A 27,951-nucleotide genomic window follows, 5' to 3' on the forward strand; every position below is an offset into this window, starting at 1 on the left:
AGAAGCAAAACCATAATTCGGTTATATTACTGAAATAAGCTAGAAAATCGACATTACTTGGCACTTTGTAGGTGATCCATCAAAATACTCATGGTGAAATTTCAAATGGAGGTGGTGTAGTGAAGGGCTGCCGTAAAATTGAGTTGCATCTGATCGAGACCAATCTTAATCTCGAGCACAATGCCATGTTTTATATTACTCCACAATTTTCTTACATGTATCATTTCTCCGACTTTACACAATCTTTCATTCACTCAAACTTGCTATCAATATCTTCACTGTCGCATGAAATATTCTAGAAGTACCGCAAATAATTACTCGACACAGAAAAGATGCTTTTTAAAAATCTTTTAATAGCTCTAAATTGTGATAAATTTACTAATAAAAAAACTGGGATGAATATCATATTAGAATACACATTGAATTCTGAGCTTATCTGGCAGGATAACTGAACAGCATATCATATTAGATGGATGAGAAACACTACAATATCCAATATCCACTTCAGTAGACTTCAAACAAAGATTGTTCCCTGTTTACCCTTCTGCTCTGCAAGTCTTCATGCCAAATGGATAATTCTAAATATTATCTGTATACGTATTGTGCCACGACTCATCTTTCATAACGCGTAGAATTCATTAGAGTATAAAAAACAATTTAAACACTGCCCATCTCAAAGAGCTAGGATTTAGTTAGTACAGAAAGTCTATGTACATTAACATGTCAAAATACAGATTTTTATGTTGTATAACTCATTAGGGGATACCTGGTGTCTTTGTATACAAATAGTAGAAAACAGAGATTTAGTTCATTTGAAATAACTTAATTAGTCATAATTACTCTGTATCCAGCTGATGCATTGAAAATTATGGGTAGGGCTGAGAGCGGAAGGAGATATTACCTCAAAATACTCTCTTGCTATATAATTCATTGATGAACCAGTACATATATTCTTGTACTAATATTAAATTTGAATTATACCAGGATCACAATTTTGTATTAATAATATTAGAAGTCCATTACAAAACCTTAAACTGAACTAGATTTATTTTTGTTTGCATAGAAACAACTTACAGCAAAAATGCATGAAAATTCATTTGGAAAACACTTTTCTCTTCATGCTTCATTTCTGTATGCACTGAAAACATCCAACACACTGGACCATTCTATTTTTCCCCTTTAAAAATGATTACCTGGTATATCCATGAACATTTTAAAAACAAGCCAAGAAAATATCCCCTCTTGGTAATTTTCATCAATGACCATTTATCAGCTACTTCTGGATAGGAATTACATGAACAATGACATAAAATATACAATTTCCTTTAACTGAATACAGTAGATTACATAAGGCAAGCATGTCACTGTATCTTCACGCGGGATCATTAAGTAAGATATTTGATTGAAATTTTCAGAACATTTTGGAACAATAGCTCAAATTCAATTCAGAACTTGTGCTATTAAAAAATTTATTCCACAGGGATTTGCACAACTTTAGCCTGTTTGAAATGCAGTGAGATGTATTCATACAGTCCTATCAACAAACAATATGAAAAGTATTTCTCTGTTATACTGAATATTCGTTACAAAACTATTTAATAAAGTTAGCTGAATTTCATTGATCATTTTAGTCATGAATACTGGGATACACTGACACAAAAACAGCAATTTATTGTGCTGGGAATATCGGTATGTTAAATACCACCTTGATATATTATTTATTTTAATTGTGAATACTTTGGTGAAGGAACACAGGGGTGCTATTGAACTTTCAAAACAGCTTGAAGTAGTTTGGCTTGGCAACAGTACTTTGATGAGAGCAAATAGAATACAAGATACTAGAGAATACAATGAATGAAGTACCACAGACAGACTGCGCCGTGAAGCAGAATATGAGTACAGTATAACGGCTATGCAAGCACACAGAATACAGAATGATTAGAATACAATCAGCAGCACATAATTACAGTTCATTTATATACAAAAACGCAATCAAAATGTACCAACATATACGATTCAACTCCTTGATTATATTGACAGAAATATTTAAGTATGACTTGTGATTAAGATATATTTAAGTGTATGGCATTTAGGAAAAAGACAGAAAAAGACAGAAAAAGAAACATGATAGATGCAGGTAAACAAAAGTGCGGTGCATAGATTGATTTTAAAACGAGTGTTGGTATACATACATATAAGAAACAACTTATCCTTCAATTGTAATAATCAAACAGTCTTCACTACTGACAATTGAACAAAATATAGTGAGCATGATCGATGACATATCATAACTCTGAAATAGAAGAAAAAATATCAGATTAACAAGTAAAGCTAGTGAGAATGTAAGGCGACATAATCGTACTGATAGATCAAATATTTGGTAGTACATACGGTATCCCAAGACACAGTAGAAGGGATCAAATAATAGTACATGTACATGATATAATATGGAATAAAATGCCACAGCATTCGAATAGATTCAAATACTGATATTGAATATACAATAATTGAACAGTACATGACACACATACAAGACTCATGAAGGTTAACAATGGCTTCAACGTACATATCAAATAATAATATCCACTTTACAGATAAAGTACACAATAAATAAGGTTAAATAGCAACACTAAATCTATGTATAATAAGACTAATCAATTTTACCACTAACAGATAATTGTAAAATATTTACATGTGTCCCCATATTAAGATTCTGAAATGGGCATGTTAAGATGAAGTCAACTTGTGTAATGCAAATACCATTGTTTTATTCTTTTCTCTTTTTTTAATTCTAAGGAAGACATACTTTTTGGAAAGGCACTGCTTACTGTGAGAAACAAGGTATATCTTAGAAGATTTAATCCAGTTTTTAAATATATCATTAAAAAAAAATGGTGTATATGATGTAAAAAAACATCCATTTAATCATGTAATTTTAAGACATTTATTTAAAATCATTTGATTGTTGTGTTCATTCTGGAGGTTGAGGTAATACCTAAATGTCAAAGCAGCATTTTGTTCAAAACAGGCTTTTGTAAAAACAGGTATATTTCATAATTAGTTACTGCTGCACTAAAAAGGTATTAGACAGATATACCAAACAACCAATAAAACAAATTCATTTTTTCTCAAAATATTTTGATCTGGACATTAACAACATTGTGTTTATACCTTTCTCTCTTTCCAATTTGTGTATGTGCCTTTGAATCTGTCAATGATTGAATCGTATCAAAATACCCCAAACCTCTAGAGAGGAACTGGAATAAATCAAGAAGTACCATTATGTGAGATAATGTGATGCCAAAAAAAGGTCCACAAATCATTTTAGATGAAGTTGATGAACCCATCAAAAGTACACTGCTCCAGAGGTACTTCATCCTAGCCTCATCAACATGCTTCACACATCAATTTAATTGTGAAAATAACTCAAGAGATTTAACACAAGCAGTAAAATGACACTGCATTCTCAAGAATGTATGATGATGAATAAGAAAATAAAGAGCTCTATAATGGAATTCTTAATGGTTTGTAAATAGAGGAATAAAAATCAAGCACAATAAACCACAAAAAATGGTTCATCCAATCCATAAAATACTAGGAATAGGTCACACACAGTCTCACAACAAAATATGCAGATTATTTTATATGTACAATAACACAAGCATGAGTTGAAGCAGAGGCAAGGCAGAGAAGAAGAGACACACAAAAACCATAATCGCACATATCAGCTCAGAAGTGGCCAGCTGTGGATGCGACTTTTTCATAAAGACCATCTGTTTCCAGTGATCACTTAAAGTGGTCCCACATCAGTCACATGGCATGATTTCTGCTGTGAAGGACTTGCAGTGCCCTCCCATGTTGTGTTTCTTGGGCTTGATCTGTACATGTCATTTAAAGCCACGGCAATAACACAGTGAAGTATTACCACAAAGCAAGCAGAACATTTTGTGTCAAGATCACCTTAATACTGCTTTTCTATGAGACAATAGATTGTGTTGACACTGCATTGGCAAACCTCAAACATGTTAACTTGCCACAAGCAAAGTTCTGCAGATGGACCATGCAGATAATCACTTATGATAAAAATGTTTAGAAAATCTATTTTTAATTACTTGCCCTTTACATGCCCGGTATAACTACCCTTAAGATATACAACTATTCTTTTTTTAAACAAAATAATATAGTTATGAATATGCATTACATTACAGGTGGGAGGTTCTAAAATAATAATTTCAGAAAGAAAAAAAAATTACATATGAAAGTAGAAGTGATGTAATTGTATGCAATGTACAAGGGATGGTCATGGCAAGCACAGACAAGAAATAGGAAAAAAAATAACTGCCCGGTATATTAAAAAAACACTGACTTTTGTTTTCAGTTGGGGTATGTTCATTCCTGTTCATAATCAGTCCACATCCTCATTCCTATGTTTTGCTTGTTCACACGCAAGCAAAAAATTTCATTGTGTTCTCCTATTCCCAATACAATCTGTGAATCAAATGATAGTACTTTTGTAAGACTTTAACAATATATCTCTAAAATACAACATAAAAAGTATGGCGTGAAACAAGTTTGATAGGATAGGGCTGTTTGTTTAGTATTCATGCTCGCTTGCAGACTGGTTGATCTAAACCAGCATGTATCCTATCGAAAATGGCCACACACCTACACATTATGTTTGCAACGCTGTATGTATCTAGGTGCATTGGAGCTACACATATCAACCAGTATGTGGGTGAGATCATCCGTGTGAATCCTCTGCAAAACCACAGCACTGCTTATATGTTTATGCCCACATCAAACATTTTGCACACAAACAAGTTACTGTTGTTTTTTAAAATTTCGATAATGTCAAATAAACAGGGCACATTGGATCAAATATTTACACAAAATAAGTACACAAATCAAACACATGGTTTGCCAATTTATGTACAGTAGGCATGGAATTGCTCATACCTCTGTGTAAGAAAAAAAATCAAATGAATGGCACACTTTAACCGCACTATGACTCCTGGGCTCCAGCAAACTATCATGTACTCAAACAGAGAGCTATGTCAAAGATCCATGATGAGGTGCTTTGGTATCTGCATAAGTGAGCATTTCAACCATGACTGGTAAAGGAAGATCTGATTCAAATTGCCTTTTCCTACATGATGGGCACACACAGCCTAAGTATGGACAATTGTTAAAGAAGCCTGCATGCACAAGAAAGCTGCTTGGATCACACAGCTTCATGAACAGATGCTCCAAGGCAACGGCATAGGGTCAGACTAAGAGGTGATTGATGATTTCTTGTGCTTGAGCTGGTTCTCACAGTTCACAGAGGAGACACAAGTTTAGACCACAACACCTCACAAACATTGATCTATAAGCTCAAAGGCAGAAGTATGGTCACACAATGGACAATTGTGCCTGAGCAAACTGATATTGGGCAGGAGAGAGAGGGGTTTGAACCATATTTTCTCACAAACCGATGTTATAGGAGCTCTAAGGTTGAAGTGCACGGTCAGATTGAGAGATGAATGATCATAACTTGTTCCTGAGCTGGCTCACGGTAGTCAGGAGAGGGGTTTGAAATGGAGGCTCTTAAAAAGTTCAAAGGCAGAAAATTTCCTAGGAGGATTGTTACTTGTGCCTGAGCTGGCTCATGGTGGGCAGGAGAGAGGAGGTTGGACCACACTGTCTCAGGAATGGATGCTCTAAGAGCTCAAAGGCAGATGCTCTCTGGGACGGATCTCTCACCAACAAACGCTCAATGAATCCTAACAAACGAGGTGATGCCTGCAAGAACACACAAGATATATCCAAATGAGATTATGAAGATAACAATTTACATAAATGCTGAAAGGACATAGATATGAACAGACAAATAAAAAGGATACATCTACTAAAGAATTTAAAACAATTTAACAACATATCAATTGTTAAATTATCTGAGGAGAGCATAATCTAATTCATATTTAATAATATTTGAATATGTCATGCATAACAGCATTTTCATTCTTGAACAAAAAACAAAGAAAGGAATTACCCAAACTATGTACTATACAATTTAATAATATCTGATAATTGGAATACTTTTCACATAATGAAATATTTTCCACTTCTAAAGCCCCTAAACATATCAAATATTCAAATACATTAACCTTCATGAATCCAAAACTTTTAAGACAACTTACTTTGTGAGTGTTCTTGAGTTTAGGAGGGGGCATGTCTCGGATGCGCCTCATAGCCTGGAGCGGGGGTTCGTTGAAGAATGGGGGTTCCCCATCCACCATCTCCATTACCATGATGCCAAGTGACCAAATATCAACCTGAGAGAGAAGTTGTCAAACATGAATTTAGAATTATAGTAGAGACTAATCATTTTACAAATGCATGCATACAAAGAAGATGCTCCTTGATTACAATAACAGCACATTTACATTTATGATATCCCTAAAAAAGATCTAAACTGACTTATAAATCTCCTTGATTGTTCATTACCGCTTGTTCTAGTCATGATGTGGCTTTAACACATATCAAGGATCATTTGATGATTGCGATGAAGAATAAGCATAGTTCCTATAACTACTGGAATATTTTTGATAATGAATATTCTGACCAAGCATATGAAATCATATGATCACAGGATTTAAGTTACTAGCAGCAAATATTGTATTACAGCATCACACAATTGATGAACATTTGGTATATTCTACAATTATTGATACTATTTGATTAAAGTACTGGAATACACAGATCTTTCAACAGCGGTTCAAGATTCAAGAAAGGAATGAACATTGAGATGGTCTCGTAAAATAGTCTTGTTTTTCCAGTCCTCTGTACCATAAGGTAAACTAGAGATAACATCTGGTGCCATCCAGTATGGCGCACCAACCAATGACAACCAACAAAAACATTAGAGTGCCTACAAATGGTCTGATATAGCCATGTGATTCTTACCTCTGTACCATAAGGTAACCTAGAGATGACCTCTGGTGCCATCCAATATGGCGTACCAACCAATGATTTCCTCTTCGGAGTGTCTGATGAGATCTGAGCACAGAACCCAAAGTCTGATAGCTTCACCTGTAAATCACAAATAAATGATATAGGACTTTACTAACATGGTGCAATTATGCTATGCATGGAGCATCACTAAGTACATAAATGACCACTCTAAAATGGGCTGATTTAAGCATTATTGATGATTTATAAAAAAAATATTTAAAAAAAAATGCAAAATTGCAATAGACAGTGAAAGTCAATCAAAGAAAAACAGATTCAATCCCAAAATATTGTTATTGATTAAGTAAAATATACTCACTTCACAGGTTATTACATTTTCTCATTATGACATCTTGATCAATAAAACCTGCCTATGATTGGTAGAGTAGAAGTATTTGTCCACATTCATGTCAAATTCGTCTCTAGCAACCAACACACTAATAGCGACATAATATCCAGAATGTGGAATTCTGATGACTGACAAAGTGACAATACAAAAAAATAACTGAAAGGCATGGGAATATCCTAAATGAGTATAAAATGATGTGATGAGAAGTTTTGGGAGCTTACATTTCCATCGTGTGTGAGAAGGATACTGTCACTCTTGATGTCTCTGTGAATGACTCCTTGAGAGTGCAGGAAAGCTAAGGCCTTCAGGATTGCTTGACACACATAGGCCACTTGTTCCTCTTGCATACGACTGGAATGGAAAAAAAGATATGAAAGGAGTTTTGCATTATTATCCATGATGACATGGACCTTAGAAACAATACTTCAAATTGAACCAAGATACAATTCAGGAAGTGATATTGCTCACCAATCTAAGACAACTGAAAATTAACCCCCCCCCCCCCCAAAAAAAAAGCTGATTCTCTTTACACAATTTTATTTTTCTATATTTTACCTCATGTACTTCTCTTAAAAGGAATATCCTCAACAATAAAAAGACCTCAACTGCAATGTTAGAAGAAAAAAAAAAAAATTAAAAAAATAAATCAAAATTATAAAAACACTATGAAGACATTTTATTCCTTGCAACAAGAATTTGAATCAAGGATGATACTTGGACACTTCTAATGAAACATCAATATGTGATTCAACCTTAAAATCACTAATCCATATTACAAAACAGTGCCTAGTAGCATCTACATTTAATCAAAGATGTACTTTCTAATTTGATATTACTGCCATTTAATTTCCAAACTACTCTGACTATCTTACCCTGTATGTGTCACAATGTCTGTGAGGGCCCCACCTTCCAGGAATTCCATGACGACCCACAGTTCATCCCCCACCAAGAAGCTATCGTACATCTCAACAATGTTAGGATGCTTGTAGTCACGCATGATCACCACCTGGTGTGAGAGAGGAAATAACCAATTCAATCTCATGTCTAGCTACATGTATCTCCACTGATTAAAAGCAACATGATGATGATCACTGACTGTCATAGAGAGTGAGGCTGAGACATGGTACCTACAATACAGTATTCAGAATGTCATATCTTCAAAATGTTGGTACCAAATTTCCTGCATAGAGCGATAATAAAGTGTAAAGAGATAACAATTGCTGAATGAAGATGATTCAATGAAGCTATCATATATCTCAACAATGTTAGGATGCTTGGAGTCATGCATGATCACTACCTGGTGTGAGAGAGGAAATAACCAATTAATCTCATGTCTAGCTATCTCCACTGATTATTAAAAGCAACATGATGATGATCACCGACTGTCATTGAGAGTGAGGCTGAGACATGTATGGTACATACAATACAGTATTCATATACAACCCATACCTAGAATATCACTAAATTTCCTGCTTAGAGTGATAATAAAGAGATAATAATTGCTGAATGAAGATGATTTCAATGGAGTACCGGGTATTCAATAATCAACATTATAAATACTTTCTCACCTTAGTGCTATTAATATCGACGCAGATTTGTTTGGTCAATATAGATTCAAGACAAGACAAGGATTTTATACCCAGGATGTAATACTCATGGTAGCATATTGTTTATATGCAATTATGCATGGAATTAAAACAGATTTAGGTTTATATTTGCAGTTAGAATATTACGAGAAGTCAAAGGAAATAAAAAAGGCATTAAAATGAACAAATCTTCTTGTATCAAAACTGTGTGCTCTAATATCATCCAAAGACAACATCTTTTATGAATAACTAGATTATTAATATTAAATTATGTTGCTACATGTTCTATTGTATGAGGGGTTGGGAAAGTATTCATACCTCATTGAAGAGCAATTCTCTCCTCTGCTGTTTTCTCAGATCCATCTTCTTGACAGCAACCTGTCGTCCAGAACTTGCCTCTGTGGCGATGCAGACAATCCCAGTTGACCCCTCACCAATCTTCACAAAGTTCTCCAGTTTGTACCGGGGGTCACCGGGGCTGACCACCATCTGCAGTGCACTGCGGAACTGTTCATGTGACACATGCTGTTCACCAGGGTTAGGGGTGGGGTTGCTGGGGGAGGGGCTGGAGTTGGAATGTGGCATTTGTCCTGGGGGGCGTTGTTGTTGCTGCTGACCTGGTGGAGGGGGCCCACCGTAACCTTGGGGTGGGGGCTGTCTGTTCTGAGGTGGATGTCTCCCTTGTGCATCTGGGTGCTGTAGATGAATATGAAGTCGATAATCACATTACAATACTGACATTTACACATACTGTACGCCTACTTAAGATATTAAGGTCTCCTGTGAATGAATTATGCAAGTGAAATGATTTAATGTAGTAAAAGAGGATTCATTCTTAAATGCAATTTTTCTTTATTTCTCCAGGAAATGTGAACAGACAGAGATATACCTGGATCATGTCAATTCAAGTGTTAAAGCAAGACAGGTTAACTCTATCAAAAGTTCACATTCTACAGTCAAACTGCAAGGACACCTGTGAAATTCACTTACCCTTGGTGGGAATCCCCCAGGTGGTTGGGGCTGGCCTGGTGAACCGGTTGTTCTAGGACCTGATCCTCCACTGCTAGTACTGTCTCTTTGGTATCCTCTGGGATCTCCTCTGGGATCTCCTCGTGGCCCCCCTGGTCCTCCAGGGTAGCCTGGTGGTCCTTGGCCTTGAGGTGGGTGAGCGCGAGGGTCTCCTGATGCCCCTCGTGGTAGACTGTGGCCATCAGGTCGCCTGTCCTGGTACCTGAACAAATTAAAATCATCATGAATTTTTGAATGCCCTAAGACATTTTACAGTAATAATTTAACAAGGCTATTTACATCATAAATGAGCATACATCATAGCACATTATTAACCATTTGAATAAAGATGCATTATAAACAGACAGACTACTGACAGGCTTCTTTATAAAACTTTAATATAAGGTAAGTGAATTTAGATTCAGATTCAGAAATGGTATAACAATTAGATACTATCTTATATTGTCATCTCAGCATAGAATGACCTCAAGTCATGCAGCTGAGTGTTTATTTGGGCACAAAAGCATCTTCTGTTTATTTGAGCATTTGTTGGATAAATTGTTGCATATCTGCAGGACCAAGGATGTATGACTCTCAAGACAAATGCACTGATGCTATCAAACAAAAATGTACAATGCTGCAAACTTAAACTGACCTTGGATCCTGGTTCCTGGGATCCTGATTCCTTGGGTCCCTGTTTCTTGGGTCTTGGTTTCTTGGGTCCGTACGTCTTGGATCATTTCTTGGGTCATACCTAGGGTCCTGCCTAGGATCCTGCCTAGGATTTTGTCTGGGGTCATTCCTGGGGTCATTCCTAGGGTCATTCCTAGGGTCATTCCTGGGGTTATTCCTTGGATCACCTTGTGGTGGCTGATCTCTTCTCATGGGATCCACCCCTCGACCAAGACTGGCCCCCCTGTTCTGCCTGTCATCCCTAGCTCTGGGATCTCCACTACTATAATTGTCCATTCTCTCATAGTTATCCTTGTTATAGTTATCCATAGGCTCATAATTGCCTCTACTGTTCACCGGCCTCTGCGGACCGTCTGGTCCATTTTGTGGTCGTCCGTTTGGTGGACCCTGGTTGTCATTTGGTCTGTAGCTGCCCTCTCTTGGTGCGTACTGGTTACCCCTTTGGTCTGGATGATTGGGTGGGGGACCACTACCACCACTACCACCGCTTCCTTTAGAGTTCAATCGGTCCCTCATCTCTCTGTTCATCATCATCTGCTGGGCACTGCTGTTTGGGTTTTGGTCATACGGATGTGCTGGAATCTTCGTGTTATCTTCAGGTTTCTTTTCCCCGCCCTAATAAAGCACAAGATTTTTTTTTAATGGTCAAACACATCTGCATGTTAGGATGATTCTGGGACTAATTATATTTTACTCTCAGTTTTCTTAACTCCTAGTAAATAAAAACATATACCAGGAAACATGTACCAGGAAACATGTATAGTGAAATATATAAAGAGATTGGAACATCAAGTCATTATAGTCATTTATAAATAATGCTGCACATCACTAGATTTTGATACATTACATATTATCAAATACAGGGGTTTAAAAGGCTTTTCAGTACTTGAAACTCATGATAAATATTCAGATTTTCATGCAGGCGCAAACAAGGCTTAGTCCGATGTCAAACATACATCATTATGGATGTTCTTAATTCAAACAATCATTGAAAGAGTGACTGTTACTCTACCTATCTTTTACATGAAATTTTGTTTTGAGGCTTTATTAATAACACATATCATAGTTACATATATTTTACCGAGATTTAAGTGAAAAGTTTTCAAATCTTTGTACATTCAAACCTGTCTATAGGGAAACACAAAAAGTGGTCTTTGTAGACAGGTTCCTTTAGTAAATGTTTCAAGGGAAACAAAAAATGTGGTCCTTGTAGACAGGTGGTCACTAAAGCAGGTTTGACTGTATTATAGTAAAAGTATAAGTATAACTGTTCTCACCCCTTGAGGGCCTTGTTGGCCTTGTGGATCCTCCTCCTGGTTTCTCCTCCTGCTCCTAGGTGGGCTGCCACGACTGCGCAGAGAGTTGGAGCGTGCCACAGACATCCGAGGCTTCGTCCCATTCTGCTCAGGAGACTGTGCATTGGAGCCCCGGACAATACCCTGAAAATAACACACCAAGATAATAGGGAATAGTGATTATTGAAAGGAAAGGGTATGAAACAATGATAAATCAACTTATTGAAATTATATCTTTCTAAAAATTGTAAAAAGAAATGTACATGTATGTGCATGTAGAAATAAATTGAGACACATAGTCAAAATAAAGAAAGGAAGAAATATAGGAAGAAATATAGGAAGAAATATCACTGGACTTTGAACTAGTCTCACAATAATAAATGCATGCCCTACACTCAGTGTGGTATATTTAGTAAACATAATAATAATGGTTGTACAGTACATCATAACATATACTGTAGTAGGTCAAATGAACAATAACAATCCATAAAAGAATATGATTAAGTGTCTAGACTGCAGTCTATTGTTCTCTATCATTGCAGCACTAATTACCAAAATCAATTTATACAGGTGACAGGATTATTTGACCTACATGTATACCTGTATTATCATAATAATTTGATATGTTTCAAGCTCTTCAAGTATTGCCTGCATTTAATGCCATTTGATTGACACTTTTAGCTCAGCCAAAACAAATCTAATGTATGTATTCAAATAACAAAATATGGCTTATATCAAAACTAAAATATGGACAAAAGTAGTTTGATCACAGTGAATAAGAAAGTGATAGCATACAATAGGGAAAGAGATAAAAGATTTGGGATTTCAAAACTGAGATGTTGGTTTTCTGTTTCATTGTTATCTATTCAGTGGGCATCCATCTCATTTTAAATTAAATTAGATGATAAATCACAATACATTCTTCAACTAATGTTCTTTTCTAAGCAAGGAAAACAATATTTTTTTAGAAATTTTGGAAAAAAGAAAAAGGGAAGAAAAAGCTTTCTATTTTTACCTTCAATTCAAAGGCTTCAGTCTGTGTAATACAGGATGGATCAACGATTGGTTTGGGTCTGGTCTCCTCTGCTCCAATGATGCTGGCCCACTGGGGCGGTAGCCCCACATACTTGCCCAGTCTGCGATCATAGCCGGTGTGCACTCGATGCTCAAAGTTAGATGGGGTGGATATCTTCACCTTACCGTTTCTCTTTTTAGATGTCATTTTCAAAGCGTTCTAGTAAAAGAGAAGAATTTTTTTTTAAATGAGGTGATGCATTGTCAGTGAAATGAAATAGCCATTGCATAAACATGTACATTTCATTATTTCATTATTGAATATGAAAGTTGGATCACTGATTCTATATTCTCAATTTTGATACTTTTCTTTTTCATGTATCAGCATTTATTTTGCAATGACAGGTCAAAGTATCAGAAGAGAATGATAAGCATCAAATCTAACTTTTGAAAAAAATCTAGAAAAATGCCTCCCAAAATGTACAATCATAATACATATTCATATTCAATACATGTATGCAATATCATACAAAGTTACAATAACCACACGGAACTTCTATTGATGAACAAATATAAACACTGTAATTGATAAAGAATGAGTCAATGCAGGCCTGAATCAATGAGATACAGTGTAGATTAAAAAGGAGAGCTTATTATGTACTTGATAGTGTATAAGCAACAGTCAACAGAACTCAACGAAGAAGTAAATGTACCTCCAACAGTCAGGATATTTACATGGTAAATGAGAAGAAAACTACAATTTCATTCTTACAAGAGAGCTACTCCACCCAATGTACTGTACAATGTACATGTTCTACAAACATACACTTTTATTGTCTAGGACTTACTCATTGATGAGGCATGGTTTGCTACGCTTCCTACACAAGTATGCAACAAATTATGGCAGAAGAAGATTAAACTACAGATATATATCTCATGCTACACCTGTGCACTACACCAGTAAATAAAATATGGTATGAATACTGCATTTGTTATGTGCATACAACTAGCATTGTTCATTTAATAGCAGATAAGGATGTAACTTTGGTAATAATTGTGTGATTGACCATGCATGAAAGTCAGAGTGCATTGCACAAATGAACTCATGCACTGTTCATTTCTTGTTTGTTAGATTGGTACATTATTTGTAGGCTGGTATAGGGAAATACAGACATGAAATTGCCTAGGTAAATATGTTCATTCTTAAGTTGCTGATATAAAGTACATCGATCTGCAAACAGGTACATGCAAATCATAGCAAGCAAGCTCCCGTATATTGTTGTTGACATACAATTATCCTCCTCTGTATATATGTACAATCCATATGAGTCATTAATTGTCATTGGGAACTACTGAGAATACTCTTCGAAACATGTTTCCACCATCAGCTTTGCAAGAGAGCTGATACTGATACACCTGACCTACAATAAATATACATGTACATGTACCTGAATACCCGATTTGACCTTGACATGGAACCTTGTGTTTACCTGCCAGGTAAGAAGAGGTTCATATGACCAAGGACCTCCATGATATGACTCTGGTTGTTTGGGGTTTAGAATAACACTCTGAGAGATTTATGTTGCAGTACCATGGAGGTGTTATAAACTCTGTAATATATGTGCTGGGGATCCTGTATACTTACAGAATATTCTGAACTTTAAAAAATCAAATAGGCCAGATTCTGGACTACATGTACCTACATGTATGTTCAAGGAAATGTATATATAAGCTCTTGTCTAGGAACTTGTATCTTTATGTAGACCATCTACATACATGTACATGTACATACATACACATCTATCTAAATTGAATCACAACATTCTTGCATTTCATTTTCACTGAAGGAGGAAGTTTATTGCCACAAAAATGACAAGATATCGACAGAGAAGCATTCACAAAAATATTAGATCTTTCTGGTTTAATAGGCTTGCATGTAGGCCACATGTACATGTACATGTAACTTGTAAGTGCGAATTTTAGAATACTATTTTAGAGTACTATATACTAGCTTTTAGAACATACATTCAGACAATGCCCACTAATATCAAGTCGGTTCTTGACTGCATTTACTCTGTAAAAATATTATCCATATATTACCTGCTAAATATGATCTTCTCTTGTAATGGTTATTCCTAGAGTTTGATAACCAATATTTTTCTGAAATATCCGAGCATCACGAGAAGAACTACTTCAGCATGTGTACCTGGAGTCATTCACTTGAGCTATATAGATTATGATACAGGGAAAGCCTTAATTCTCTGGACTCTGCCTTCATGCAGAGCGTAAAATCCAATTATGAGAGCAAGCAGGACCCCATACCTTCAAAATATTTCTTCCCCATCCTAGAAATTCCGTGCAACATAACAATCAACACGCAATCAACAGCATAAACTTTGCTTGTACAAATTAAGGACACATCGATGAACCCATATAAAATTTACTGTAAGCAAGGTACATGAATAAAAAGCTTTGTGAAAGAAAACTGTAAAAAACTGAGTTCTTACAATTTATCGGCTTTGCACAGAACTTTATGAGTACAATAGACTTAAATAGATTGAGTTCTACATGTACTTTCACGGTACTAACAAAACATATAGGACAATAGGCTATTTTCAGATTTCTGTATCCTGATGATTCCGTACCATAGACACTCGTACAGATATACATGTATGTTTTCTAACTATACGTACATACACATGCACAAATATATACCATTTAAAGGTCCCAGTTTCTTTGGGGTTTACTAAGAAATGTATTTTTTGGGGCATACTGTAATGTACCGGTATATCTTTTAGCTCTCCAAAGCTAATAGCTCAGTGCTGCTCCCACGTTTCTCATCATCATAATAATTTAACATAATAATATTTGGGGTTTATATGGCACTTAAATAATACATCCAATCGACAATGTCTCTACCTATAAATGTACATTATAAGTGCTTTACAGATATCATCCAACCATTACCTGTATCTACATACATGTACACTGTATGCACATAGAAATTTAAAGATACATAGTTACAATGTCACATGTCAATTTGTTTTTATATCAGAAACAACTTCACTTTATCTTATCAATGTTAGAAAGTACTGGCACTTCACATTCACCTCAATCTTCTGGTATCATACAATGTGCAATGGGCGTACAATGAACTGGAACACTGCATGTAATGGCACCAGTGCTGTAAAAGGTGTAGCGTCACCAGAGTGTATGAGGTTATGAAAGGTCATGTGCTGTCAATCTAAATTTTGACACCAAGGCCAATGATATAATGCACACTATTCTAATACCATTATAAACCCACATACTACATGCTGTTGGACAATGCTGTCTGTGTTTTTAACAATCATAACAAATTTGATTTCCTAGACTCTGGCATGAAGTCAATTACGGTACTAAAAAAAACATGATATTACCTGGCTGGATGTCTAAATGAGTAGTAACTGAAGTTGAATTCATGAGTTGTTTGAAAAGGAAATGGTACACAAATTGTTTTCTTTTTGGCAGAAATTTAAACTGATGTAACATCAAATGTAATGAAAATGGGGATGAGTGGAGAAAATGATAAAAGTTGGGGGAGGGTTTTAAAATATTTTTCCCCTTCAAGAATGATGCAAATGCTATTTATTTGTTTCATTCAAAATTAAATAAAATAAAGTTTGATCTGCATCATTACTCTGGAATAGAAAGAAAAAATACCTTTTCACTTTTTGTCCCTGTACATCCCATTATATAGAATACATTTATATATTCATATTACTCAACCTATTTCATTCTGCTACATTGTACATTTAAACATAGAACAATACGCACCTGAAGTTGTCAGTAAATGAAAATGATCACCATGCATATTAAACGGGTCCTAACTCTCCTGAGTAGTGCAAGTTAATAGTGCATACAAATACTTTGCCTCCCAAAATCACACTACACTGTATGACATGGGTTTCCAAAACCACTCATAAAAATCACCTTAAATAAAATATGAGTAAGAATTGTGAGTGAAGCAAAATACATGGGGAAATGATTTGTTTACAAACACCAGCATTCTACAAGAACAAAATAAAGGATTTTTTTCTTCCAATAACCCAGTTCACCTTGAATGCAGAGAGTCAGACATGTGGGCTTGCTATTTCTATGATTAACCCCCGTTAGTCATCCCCTACAATGTCAATGGGTGGGACTGATACCATGTTAATTGACTGTATGGAGATATTATCAAGGACTATCCAAATACATGTAACTGTGAGTAATGCAAGGAATTCAGTGGGCGGGTTCTCCATTGACTAGACCCAACGCCTTGCCTGTAACGTACTGCATGACACAATGCATTCAATACTCCTAGGAAGGCCTGCACTGGCTGCACGCGAGATTTGTTATTTTGCACTGCAGAACAATGGCAAACAAAACACAGGTACCAAAGGTCTTCTTGATCGTGTGACAATAGAAAACTATTTCTCCCAGCCATGAAGCATGTACTTCAGCGCTTCTTGTATTTTCAAAATAAATTGTGTGATCACTGTTATCAATATCATTATCAATTTTTATTGATAAAAATTAGATTTTACTAAAAATAATTGAGTTTTGGAATTTTATGGAGTAATTTGTCTCTATGTACCTGTAAGTGTAACTATGAGGGTACACTGTCAATTTGAGCTGTGTAAACTTGTTAAAAGGTCAAACACTTAGTGTAAGGTATACACAAATCAATCATAATTTCTCACTGAGGTACTAAATATTGCAAGTACAATGTATGCACTTTATTAACTACCAATTTGATTTATGAAAGTTTGCAAAAGGTATTTGTTATGTTTTAAATTGATATGTACATGTACATGTACATATGTACATGTACATCTAAACAAAAAGCTGGATGATACAATTTTTCTACATATATGTACATGTAATGCTGCATGGCACTATTACTATTATCATATCAGATTATCAGGAGGCATATTTTTAATAATTTCTTTCATAAACAGGATACCAAACACCCCAACATTATTTGTCAAACTAGAAGTTTAACTCATCCATAAAGACATGTAGTACTCATATGTTTATCTTGTCTGTTGTGGTTACATGCATGTACAGTGTAGCATGCAGTACCTACATGTATACCTTCATAACAATTCATAATCATTCAAAAGAACATTTCTATTCTGTAGTGTGTTGACTACAAAGAAAATATTATCCTCTACCCAAGGCTTTCCCCCGTATAATTTGAAAAGCTTTGAAAACCTTGACTGTATGCATGTGCATATTTTAAAGTATCTTGTTTTATTGAGGGTGAAGCATAATACATTGGATTTTAATATAAAGTTTTTCCCTGTGCTATGTGAAATGAATTGGAATGTGTATGTACAAGCCATTTGATGGAGCCTAGTAGCCTACATATTCAGTTAAACTACAGCACTAATAATAGAAATTAAAATAACATAGGCTAGGTTAGCATTTTTGATAGAAGCAGGATTTGATTACAACTTACCCCCATTTCATTCCTATTGAAGAAAGAAATAATAAATAGAAGAGTGACAATACACATGCAAAAAAGAAACATGAAAAGAGCATTACAGTACATGTACATTGTAGTACAGTGATGGTTCTGGGCGTAGTAAGGGCTCCACTGTAACTTTTTTTGAAGGCGGTCCGGATTTAAAGTTTTAAAGTCTCTACAGTATACATTGTATATTAAACGCATTTAAAGCCCTACATGTACAAATCTCAAAAATGTTGGGGTCCGGTCTTACATGTACATGTAACTTTTAGGTGCCCATGTGTCCGGGTGCCTGTACAGTGTAAGTGTCCAGCCCTGGCATAGCTATGTTTGAACTCTGAACATGAACTGCGCATGCAAATAAGTCTAACATATTATCTATCAAAAGTTATTCATGAAATTACCCCTAATGATTTCTGAACACAAATCAAGCTTAAAGTACAAGTCCACTCCAAAAATAACTTACTTTCAATACAAGCAGAAAAATCAGACAAACCAAAAAGTTTGAGCAAAATCAGATAAATAATAAGAAAGTTATGAATTTAAAAAAAAGTATGTACATGTACATGTAAAACAATGGAACAATGAAAATCACTACACAAATTGGGAACGCACTCATCAGTTTGTGATGTCATGTCCTCACTATTTATCAACTGCTTTATATACGGTAGTTTACTCCCACTAATTTCCCTTTTTCTCCCCCAAAACTTGATTCCCCCATAGCTTTGCCTACGTTATATGATTTGTATCACTTTCATATTGCATGCAAGACATTTCACAAAATCTTTGAAGGACTTTGAAGAATTGATACTATTTTTTTAATATTGTATATATTCATAATTATTGATTTTTATATAAATAGTTTATCAAAATTCTAAATTTTTCATGATTTAACTGGAAACAACCCCTCTATATTGGTGCATCCACACAAAAACATATTACTATCAATCTAACTTGGATGCTGGTGTGAAGAAATAAGATTCTTAGGGGGAAAATAGGACATTTATATTATCAATATAAAGAAAATAATCAGTGGATAGTGAGAACATGACATCACAGACTGATGAGTGAGTTCCCAATTTGCCTTGTGCTTTTCATTTTTCCTTAGTTTTACATACTTTTTCAAAAATTCATAACTCTCTTATTATAGTTATTAGTTATCCGATTTTGCTCAAACTTTTTTGGATTGGTTTGTCTGATTTTTCTGCTTCTATTGAAAGTAAGTTATTTTTGGGGTGGACTTGTCCTTCAAGAGATGGTTGGTTGAAAAATAGCAATGAAAACAGACATACCGGTACATGCACTAAAGCTTTTCGTCTCGCCCTCATTGGGGTAAATTGCAAGAATGAACAGAAGGCCCAACTCAGACAATTATAAGCGGAAGCTTAATAACCAAGCGCGCACAACATTAACGGCTGTGATTGGCTACCGGAAAGTAGACGCAAATCCAGCCATTTAATGACATGTGCCTACTTCTATCCAAAACCGTCAGATTAAGCTTACATTCACAACCCAGGCACTTGTGTAAGCAAACAACGTGGCAGATAATGCTAACTCTGCTTTACACACCACCTACTGAAGAACCAAGAAGGTGTTGAACAATATTGTTCATGATCTTGTTTTTTTTTTTGCATTGTACATAATAAGGATGTGCACAACAGTGTAATGAGGTACCCGAGTACACTCCCAGGCTTATAAGCGAATACTCGAATATTCGGACGCCATGTTTTTTTTATAATTTTTTTGATTTTTTGTTGTTGAATTTTTTTGAATTTTTTGATTTGTTTTCTTTTTTTTGCCACCACCATACCACTGGTGCAGTATCCCAGTATCGCCGAAAACGCATGCAATTTTACTTTGAGTTGCAGTTGAAGGCGCCAATTTAATCATAATAATAACAGTAAACAATACTGTTTTAAAACCCAAAGATGGCAGAATAGTCCTCCGAGTCCAAACAGAAATCCGGACATTTGGTCCCAGTTTCTGAGTGGTGAGTTTGACAGTGCTTGAGTTGGGAAACATTTTTACCGACGGTACTATGGCAGCGGCCGCCGCTCTCCCTGGCGCGGGCAAGCGTGGGCCTGGACAGTTTTTTTTTTTTGTGGCCGAATATTCGGGTACGAGAAATTGTACCCGATTAGTTGTCAACCGTGCGGGTACTCGAGCATTTGACTACCCGTCGCAGCCTTAGTACATAATGTACTTGAACTTGATTAATTATTTATGCAAACTATTTTTTACATGACCTACATGTATTTACATGTAACTGTTTATATTCATTCACACATGACAGTATTACATGAACATTCTATAAACATAAAGGTGGATGAATTGCTCTTTGCGATGAAACACTTTTTTTTATTAAACAAAATTTATCAGGACATACAGTAAATGTACAGTGTAAACTTAATAGGTGATTAATGATGGGAAAAGTCAGTCAATATGGAAACTTATTGTACAATATAGATCTAATTAGTAAAATTGTATATATTTGATTTGAGACATGTTATTTAGGTTCTCTTTTACAGTCCTTCATAAAATCTGAATAATTTTTATTTCCAAGTAATTTACCCTACCAAAGAAAAGGAGGAAAGCTAACAAAGGAAATAAATAAACTGCTAGTTTATAATTGTGGACATCTGTCAAATTGCAAGATTTAATAACTCTTGTATTTCTCATATTTTCTGAAACTTTTACTAGCACATGCCTACTGTCTCTTGACTCTCGCTTCGCCATGTTGAATCGACGATACAACATCAATGAATCGTCTGGTTAGGACGAAGAATCACCCTTTTTCCCATCAAACTTCTTTGAATTATAATTCTGAGTGGTTTGAAAGATGCCCAGAGGAGTCGAAAAACATTGTAAGTCAAAATTGTAATTATAATCTACTATCTCTTTACATTGCGAAAAAAATGTGACCCAACCCACTGTTTGAATCGTTTTCAGAAATGGGCTCTGGAGCTCTGGAGCTGGGGCCCGTTCCTAGAAACCGTCATAAGTCTAACTTCTTGACCATCCCATTGAAACGTGTGTTATAGAATTAACACACGTTTCAATGGGATAGTCAAGAAGTTAGTCTTAATTCTTACGACAGTTTTTAGGAACGGGCCCCAAACGCCTTCGACATTGGCGTCAGAGCTCCCTGGATCTGGAGTTACTTTTTTTTAGACTTTTGTAAAACAAAACTAGATCTAGACTACATGTAGATTTACATCTAGATCGAGGCCTAGAATCTAGGTCTAGTCTGATTCTTTCTATTGTTGTAGTCTAAGTCAGGTTCCAAATTCCCATAATCTTTCAAAAGAATGCCACCAGATAGCAACAATTTATTTGAGTAGCTAGCTATAGTATAGGGCTCGCCTCTACCTCCACAGCTAGCCGCTCCGCTCGCGCTCCGACATCACTCATTAATCATTTTTACATTTGTCACCCGGGCCCGTGCAAACGGTGGCCCACAAATTGAACACAAATTGAACAAGTCAAGAGTTCCGCAGAACCAGCCAAACACACTACAACATGTCACTCCTAACTGTATAAACGATTATGATATTGATAGATTAGGTACACGATCAACTTTGTTGAAAGTAAAATGCTACTTACTAACCAGATGACATCAAGGAATTTCTCTTCAATTTGTCTCTTCAGTCCCTCGCACTTAGATCCATGTCCAAGACGCCATTCCGTAAACAAATTTGTATACACCCAACATCCGGGTCATTGGGATTGGTGTGGCTTCCTTGTCTGTCATATGTATCCGGATCCGAATTCAAACAGAGGTCTCTCATTTTCAGCTCCACCCCACGATGCTTTGACACCATCAGTTTCGACTCTCAGATTGAAGTAAAATAAAAGTAAGGTCAAAATAAACAAATTGCGAGTTTTCCTTAATCTTTTCAAAATTAAAGAGAGGCGAATTTCGGATGGGCCTATACTATTTTGGAATTTAAGTTTAAAACAAAAAGGTATCCCATTTTGCAGCCAACATAAAATTCTGTAAAATTTTGCAGGAATAATATGAATATTCACGTAGACTATATCTCCTATCTGTATAATTAAAACGTTAGCAGCGTCCTAACCCCTTTTACTTTCTAGACTTCATTATCAAACACTATTGAGTGAGTGACTGAATTCTTTTTTTCTTTGGTAATAACAAACATAAAATCATTAAAATGAGCTGCATATGTAAAGGGTACATGATCATTTCTACATCAATAACCCGCGATCTTGTAAAATTAAACTGATGGAGTCTTTGCGTAGCAAATAACGTACGACCGTTCGGTACAAGGATCTGAAAATCAGACTATTTAATTAAACGACTGCGATAGCTAAATTCCATTCGACAATTAAAAGTCTCTTTTTTACCACTAAAAGACATTTTCCAAGCCCTTTTGTTTTGAGGGAAGTTCTAAATTAGTATTATCTTTCAAACTATTTAACCTTTTCATTCTTTTTGGCCTGCAGATGGGAGAAAGTAGTTTTAAGAGATACATTTTCCAGAATTTGATATAAATTTGAATGGTTTCAAAGCATTTAGTACAGATTATTTATGAAGTAAGTTGTATAACCTACAGCCAGTGCTCCATTGATGCGTGCCTGGTTGGAGTAACACAGTAAAAACCTTTCTCCTGTTATATATACTCCAACGTAGCTTCCAAGTATATATATGATTATTTTCATTTAGGATTCAGGATTTCGGTCAATAATCTGCAAAATTAGGCGAAACGTCAAATTTAGACCTATATAGATTACATGTATATTGAGCCAGAAACTTGTGGGACAACATTGAAGAGGGCCGAGTTTTTTAGGGTGGAACTGCATTAGGTTTTGCACAGCCGACTAGTCGTTGAGGGCAATGGTAACCGGAATCCGTTCACCACAAATCAATATCCGTCGCGGCTATGTCACATGCATGCAAAATACATGTAGTACATGTATTGTGTTAGTCTTCTCCCTCTCTCTCTCTCTCTCTCTCTCCAGGGAGGTGCCCTGCTCTCTCTCTCTCTCTCTCTCTCTCTCTCTAACTCTAACTCCATTTTCTAATTTCTTTTGGCTTTTTTTATCGAGTAGGTGGAGGGTTTAGGATTTAGGGTTAGAATTGTATGGACGAACTGTCAGGCATTTTTTTTTCGGGGGGGGGGGTAATTAAATTGGCTCAGTATTGATGGGTAGGGGTTTCGAGGCTTGAGTGGCACACCCCCATCCCGACCAAATCTGAGTATCCCTCCGGGGTATTTATCAAAACAATTAAATTCAGCTCAAGGCTGAAATTGTATGTTTTAAAAATTAATCAGATAATTATTTACAATAAAATGATACCATCATCAAAATGCAAAAGCAATCTAACAAAATAACAATGGTAACATCACGCAGCAATACTATAAAAGATTTAGAAACATGTATCGAAGATGTGAATAATAGTTCGAGGATAAATCCAATAGAGCATATGTTCAGGAATATAAGGCTGTTTGCACACAATAATATCACTTTAGACGTTCAATTTAAGTTGAGCAAGCTAGCTAGAGAGTTTATAATATTACACAGATGTAGGTCTAACACATAAATATGGAGACCCATCGACATGGATAATGAAAGAAAATGAAATTCCATCGCAAAAACAAACCACATGCAGCAATCCCAAAAAGTCAACCCCCCCCCCCCCCCCCCCCCCCTTCAGAAAAGACATGCTTATGAGTGTGATTTTAAAATTACCGAAACATTAGTGAGACAAATTATTATACCATCATAAAGATACTAATTTTTTTTTTTAATCGTTCTAAAATTACCTTTTTTTAATAACGAAAATTGTAATAATTACTCTGCTGAGTTCAAGAAGTAAGGAGAAAAAGTTAATAAGAGCAGAGGATGGGAAAGCTAAGAATGATTAGCGTTCATCAGCAACAATAAATAAATGCAAACGTGAAAAGGAGAATTATAAATCACAGTTGATTGTTAAGAAGTCGTACGATAGAGGGGGTAGTTTACGTACGGTGTCTTTCAGTTCTTTAGTTATGTAATGAGAGTTTCTGAGTTCACGGCAAGAGATTTGGCGACGAGTTGGTGGTAGAGGATCATGATGTCATGGTGAAACAGTTTGAGAGAAAAGGACTCAAGAAAGGCAAGATGGCGAGAATAAACAGTCTGGATGAGATGAAGGAGAAGATTTCTTCTTCATCTGTACTCTTTCTTGTCTATTCTTCTTCTTCTTCTTCCTCTTCTTCTTCTCCTCCTCCTACCTCTTTTTCTTTTCCTTCTTACTTTTTTCCCCTTCTTCCTCCTCCTCCTCCTCCTCAGGTTTCTTCCAACTATAGAAAATAGGGCTGCTTAACCAATTGATTAATACATTACATGATTGATTTTTTTAAAATACTTATTTATATATTCATCTTACGATCTATCTATCTTTCCTTTTTTCTATTTACATATTTTGTTATTTATATATCTACTTGACATGTCTTAAGCGCCAAAAATAGATATACACTATAATGCTCCTCTTTTATGCCATGTGAAACTATGAACATATTTTCTGAGCCCCTACTTTAAAAAAAAAGTAATTCTGAATTGATGTCATATGATCAGTTATATTAGCTTTTCAATATAACTGATCATATGACATCAATAATGACCCCAAGAAAATCATTACTTAAGATTACATTACATGCAATTCTAAATTTGACTTTAGTTCGAATTATCATACACTAGTCGGCACAGACGCCTTTTCCTTCAGTTTATGATATGACACTAAACTATGCCCTATCTTTTACTAGATTCTTGATCCGCCTTGAAGCATAAGGTAAAAAAAAAATTTATAATATACAATTTTTTCATTTTTTCAAGTTAAAAATCGCAATGCATTCACAATGAAGGGCATCACCCTGAAACCATCGTCATAATATCATACAGATATCTTTACACGTAAACGAGAAGAAGAGTTACATGACGAAAGTTTTTGAAATTACAATGAAAGCCACAAATCCTTGGTAGTATAGTGGTGAGTATCTCCGCCTGTCACGCGGAAGACCGCGGTTCGATTCCCCGCCAAGGAGGGCTTCTCTTTTTTCTTTTTTTTTCTGAACCACACAAGTCATTATTATCATCACTTTTTTGTTAAATTAAAAGATTCAGAATCGACCTAAAGCCCCAGTCCCATATAAAGCCGGACCAGCACGGACGAGCACGGACCACTCCGGACCATCCCGGACCATGGTCTGGGTTGATCCGGGATAGTCCGGGATGTTTTGTTCAAAAAAGTGTGATGCTTTAAAAGCTACAGTCCCATATACGTCCCGGACCGTCCCGGACCATCCCGGACCCCATCCGGGGTGATCCGGGATTCGGTCCGTGTTGACACCGTGTTGGCACCGGGGTGGTCCTGGATGGTCCTGGATGGTCCTGGGCGGTCAATAACTCACTCCCGGACTGCCACGGATCAACACGGACCGCCCCGGCGCCACTACGGATGACCCCGGACCCAGCACGGTGGCTACACGGATCACCCCGGATCAAACTATTGTCCCGGACCGTCCCGGACCACCCCGGCAGTTTTTGACCGTCAAAAACATCCGGGGTCGACTCCCGGACCGCCCAGGACCATCCAGGACCATCCAGGACCACCCAGGACCATCCAGGACCACCCCGGTGCCAACACGGTGTCAACACGGACCGAATCCCGGATCACCCCGGATGGGGTCCGGGATGGTCCGGGACGGTCCGGGACGTATATGGGACTGTAGCTTTACCAACACAATATGAAATCGACTCTACTTTGTTTTCCTTTGCTTGATCAGAAATTGTTTTTTTGTTTTTTTTTTCAAATTTATTTATATATAAAAATACTTAATTATATTGTCTTATTAAATTTTTAATATTTGTACGGAGCTGTGCCCCATAATATATTACAAGATTCTTGATCCGTCCTATGGCATAAGGTAAGGAAATCTTTTCTTCATAGAACTAAACTTTTTTTTTAAATCGCAATGCATTCACAATGAAGGCCCTGAAGGGCACCACCTGGCCTGCATCAAACCAAGGAGTTACTACACTGTAGTAACTCCTTGATCAAACATCATGAATACATATCATGCAGATTTCTTTTCACGTAACGAGAAGTATAGTTACATTGACAAGACTTTATGAAACTACACTAAGAGCCATCAATCCTTGGTAGTATAGTGGTGAGTATCTCCGCCTGTCACGCGGAAGACCGGGGTTCGATTCCCCGCCAAGGAGGGCTCCACTTTTTACATTTTTGTTTCTGAGCCACACAAGTCATTATTACTATTAGACAGCAATAACCATCTGATTTGGGTCATTTCTTTAATAAAACTGACATTTGTTGTCATTCTATAATCGGAGGTCTAGTGGAGCCAGACGTAGTCTCAGTGGAACAACCGAAGATTAGAGAGACTGAAGTTTTCGGTCTATATTACTATACACTTTTTTGGGGTAAAAAATATATTCTGAATCAACATTTCCATCACAATATATCAACTACACTTTGTTTTTCCTTTGCATGATCAGAAATTGTGATAAGTATTTTCTTTAAATTTCATTTATACACGTATATATTGGCTTATTAAATTGTCAATATTATTTTGTACGGAGCTGCGTCTCATAATTATTTTACAAGATTCTTGATCCGTCCTATGGCATAAGGTAAGGAAATCTTTTTTTCATAGAGCTATACAATTATTTTGTTTAATCGCAATGCATTCACAATGAAGGGCATCACCCTGCATCAATCGTCATGATAACATATCATGCATATACACGTAAACGAGAAGAAGACTTACATGAGAAACATTTACGAAATTACATTGTAACCACCAATCCTTGGTAGTATAGTGGTGAGTATCTCCGCCTGTCACGCGGAAGACCGGGGTTCGATTCCCCGCCAAGGAGGATTCCTTTTTTCCTTTTTCGTAGCCAATTAAAGGTCAAGAAGCAGTAGATAATAAGTGGTTATTGGCTATTCTATTGTTGACCACTATAGAACGTACTTCTCGGTAATGCGGACCAGCTCGGTTTAATTTAAGCCCCTTTTATTATATCAATAGACTTCAATGTGAAAGGCTTTTTGTATTCCCTCATGAAAGTTGAAGTGCCCTTTTATAATGTCAAGTAAATGCCTGGCTATTATCGTTTGCAAATCAAAAGTAGTTTACAGACTAGAAATGCTTGGATGGGACAGTAGAGAGTGGATAAGAAAATGAAAGGAAACTATTCATGAGAACAATGGTACCTATAGCTAGACAAACAGACTCTCTCTCTCTGATCGGATTTGAGGATTCCGCCATATTACAGGTATCATAATTTCATGCGAGTATACCTCTATATATAACATGACAAACAGTGAGTTTGTATATCACTTAATATTATTGTATATCATTGTGTAACACCTAATTTGAGACAAAGCTTGTCTGAAAAGTGGAAGAAAAATTATGCGAGGAGAGGCGTTTTTATTCTTTAAAGAGGGGCTGCACTACTTGTAGCTACTTGCGCCCTCTATATATAGCCAATAAT

At 36.1% G+C, this 27,951-nt stretch overlaps 1 protein-coding gene and 3 non-coding genes across 7 annotated transcripts; 3 read left to right on the forward strand and 1 right to left on the reverse strand.

Annotated features, from left to right (window-relative positions):
• Positions 1-5,002: 5,002 nt before the first annotated feature.
• On the reverse strand, positions 5,003-22,191 carry LOC587831 (serine/threonine-protein kinase PAK 4). Of its 4 annotated transcripts, none has more exons than XM_011667401.2 (12): positions 22,037-22,191; positions 18,421-18,433; positions 12,937-13,155; positions 11,904-12,065; positions 10,589-11,241; positions 9,916-10,156; positions 9,244-9,621; positions 8,212-8,345; positions 7,561-7,690; positions 6,946-7,071; positions 6,180-6,314; positions 5,003-5,781 (listed from the first exon to the last, which is right to left on the reverse strand). In XM_011667401.2, exons 2-12 carry the CDS (start codon positions 18,424-18,426, stop codon positions 5,626-5,628), a joined length of 2,340 nt encoding a protein of 779 aa, XP_011665703.2. In that variant the 5' UTR covers positions 18,427-18,433; positions 22,037-22,191; the 3' UTR covers positions 5,003-5,625. The 4 variants fall into 4 exon arrangements, with proteins under 4 accessions (XP_011665703.2, XP_011665702.2, XP_792633.4 ...); XM_011667400.2 differs by having other exon boundaries at positions 22,033-22,191; XM_787540.5 differs by lacking the exon at positions 18,421-18,433 and having other exon boundaries at positions 22,037-22,190.
• A 3,212-nt stretch (positions 22,192-25,403) lies between these two features.
• Positions 25,404-25,475, forward strand: TRNAD-GUC. Its single transcript has one exon. It is a non-coding gene; the product is annotated as a tRNA-Asp (tRNA).
• A 1,111-nt stretch (positions 25,476-26,586) lies between these two features.
• Positions 26,587-26,658, forward strand: TRNAD-GUC. Its single transcript has one exon. It is a non-coding gene; the product is annotated as a tRNA-Asp (tRNA).
• A 600-nt stretch (positions 26,659-27,258) lies between these two features.
• TRNAD-GUC lies at positions 27,259-27,330 on the forward strand. Its single transcript has one exon. It is a non-coding gene; the product is annotated as a tRNA-Asp (tRNA).
• The last annotated feature ends 621 nt before the right edge of the window (positions 27,331-27,951 follow it).

The sequence above is a fragment of the Strongylocentrotus purpuratus genome, unplaced genomic scaffold, assembly GCF_000002235.5.
Source record: "Strongylocentrotus purpuratus isolate Spur 01 unplaced genomic scaffold, Spur_5.0 spur5_scaffold_5, whole genome shotgun sequence".
NCBI lineage: Eukaryota > Metazoa > Echinodermata > Echinoidea > Camarodonta > Strongylocentrotidae > Strongylocentrotus > Strongylocentrotus purpuratus.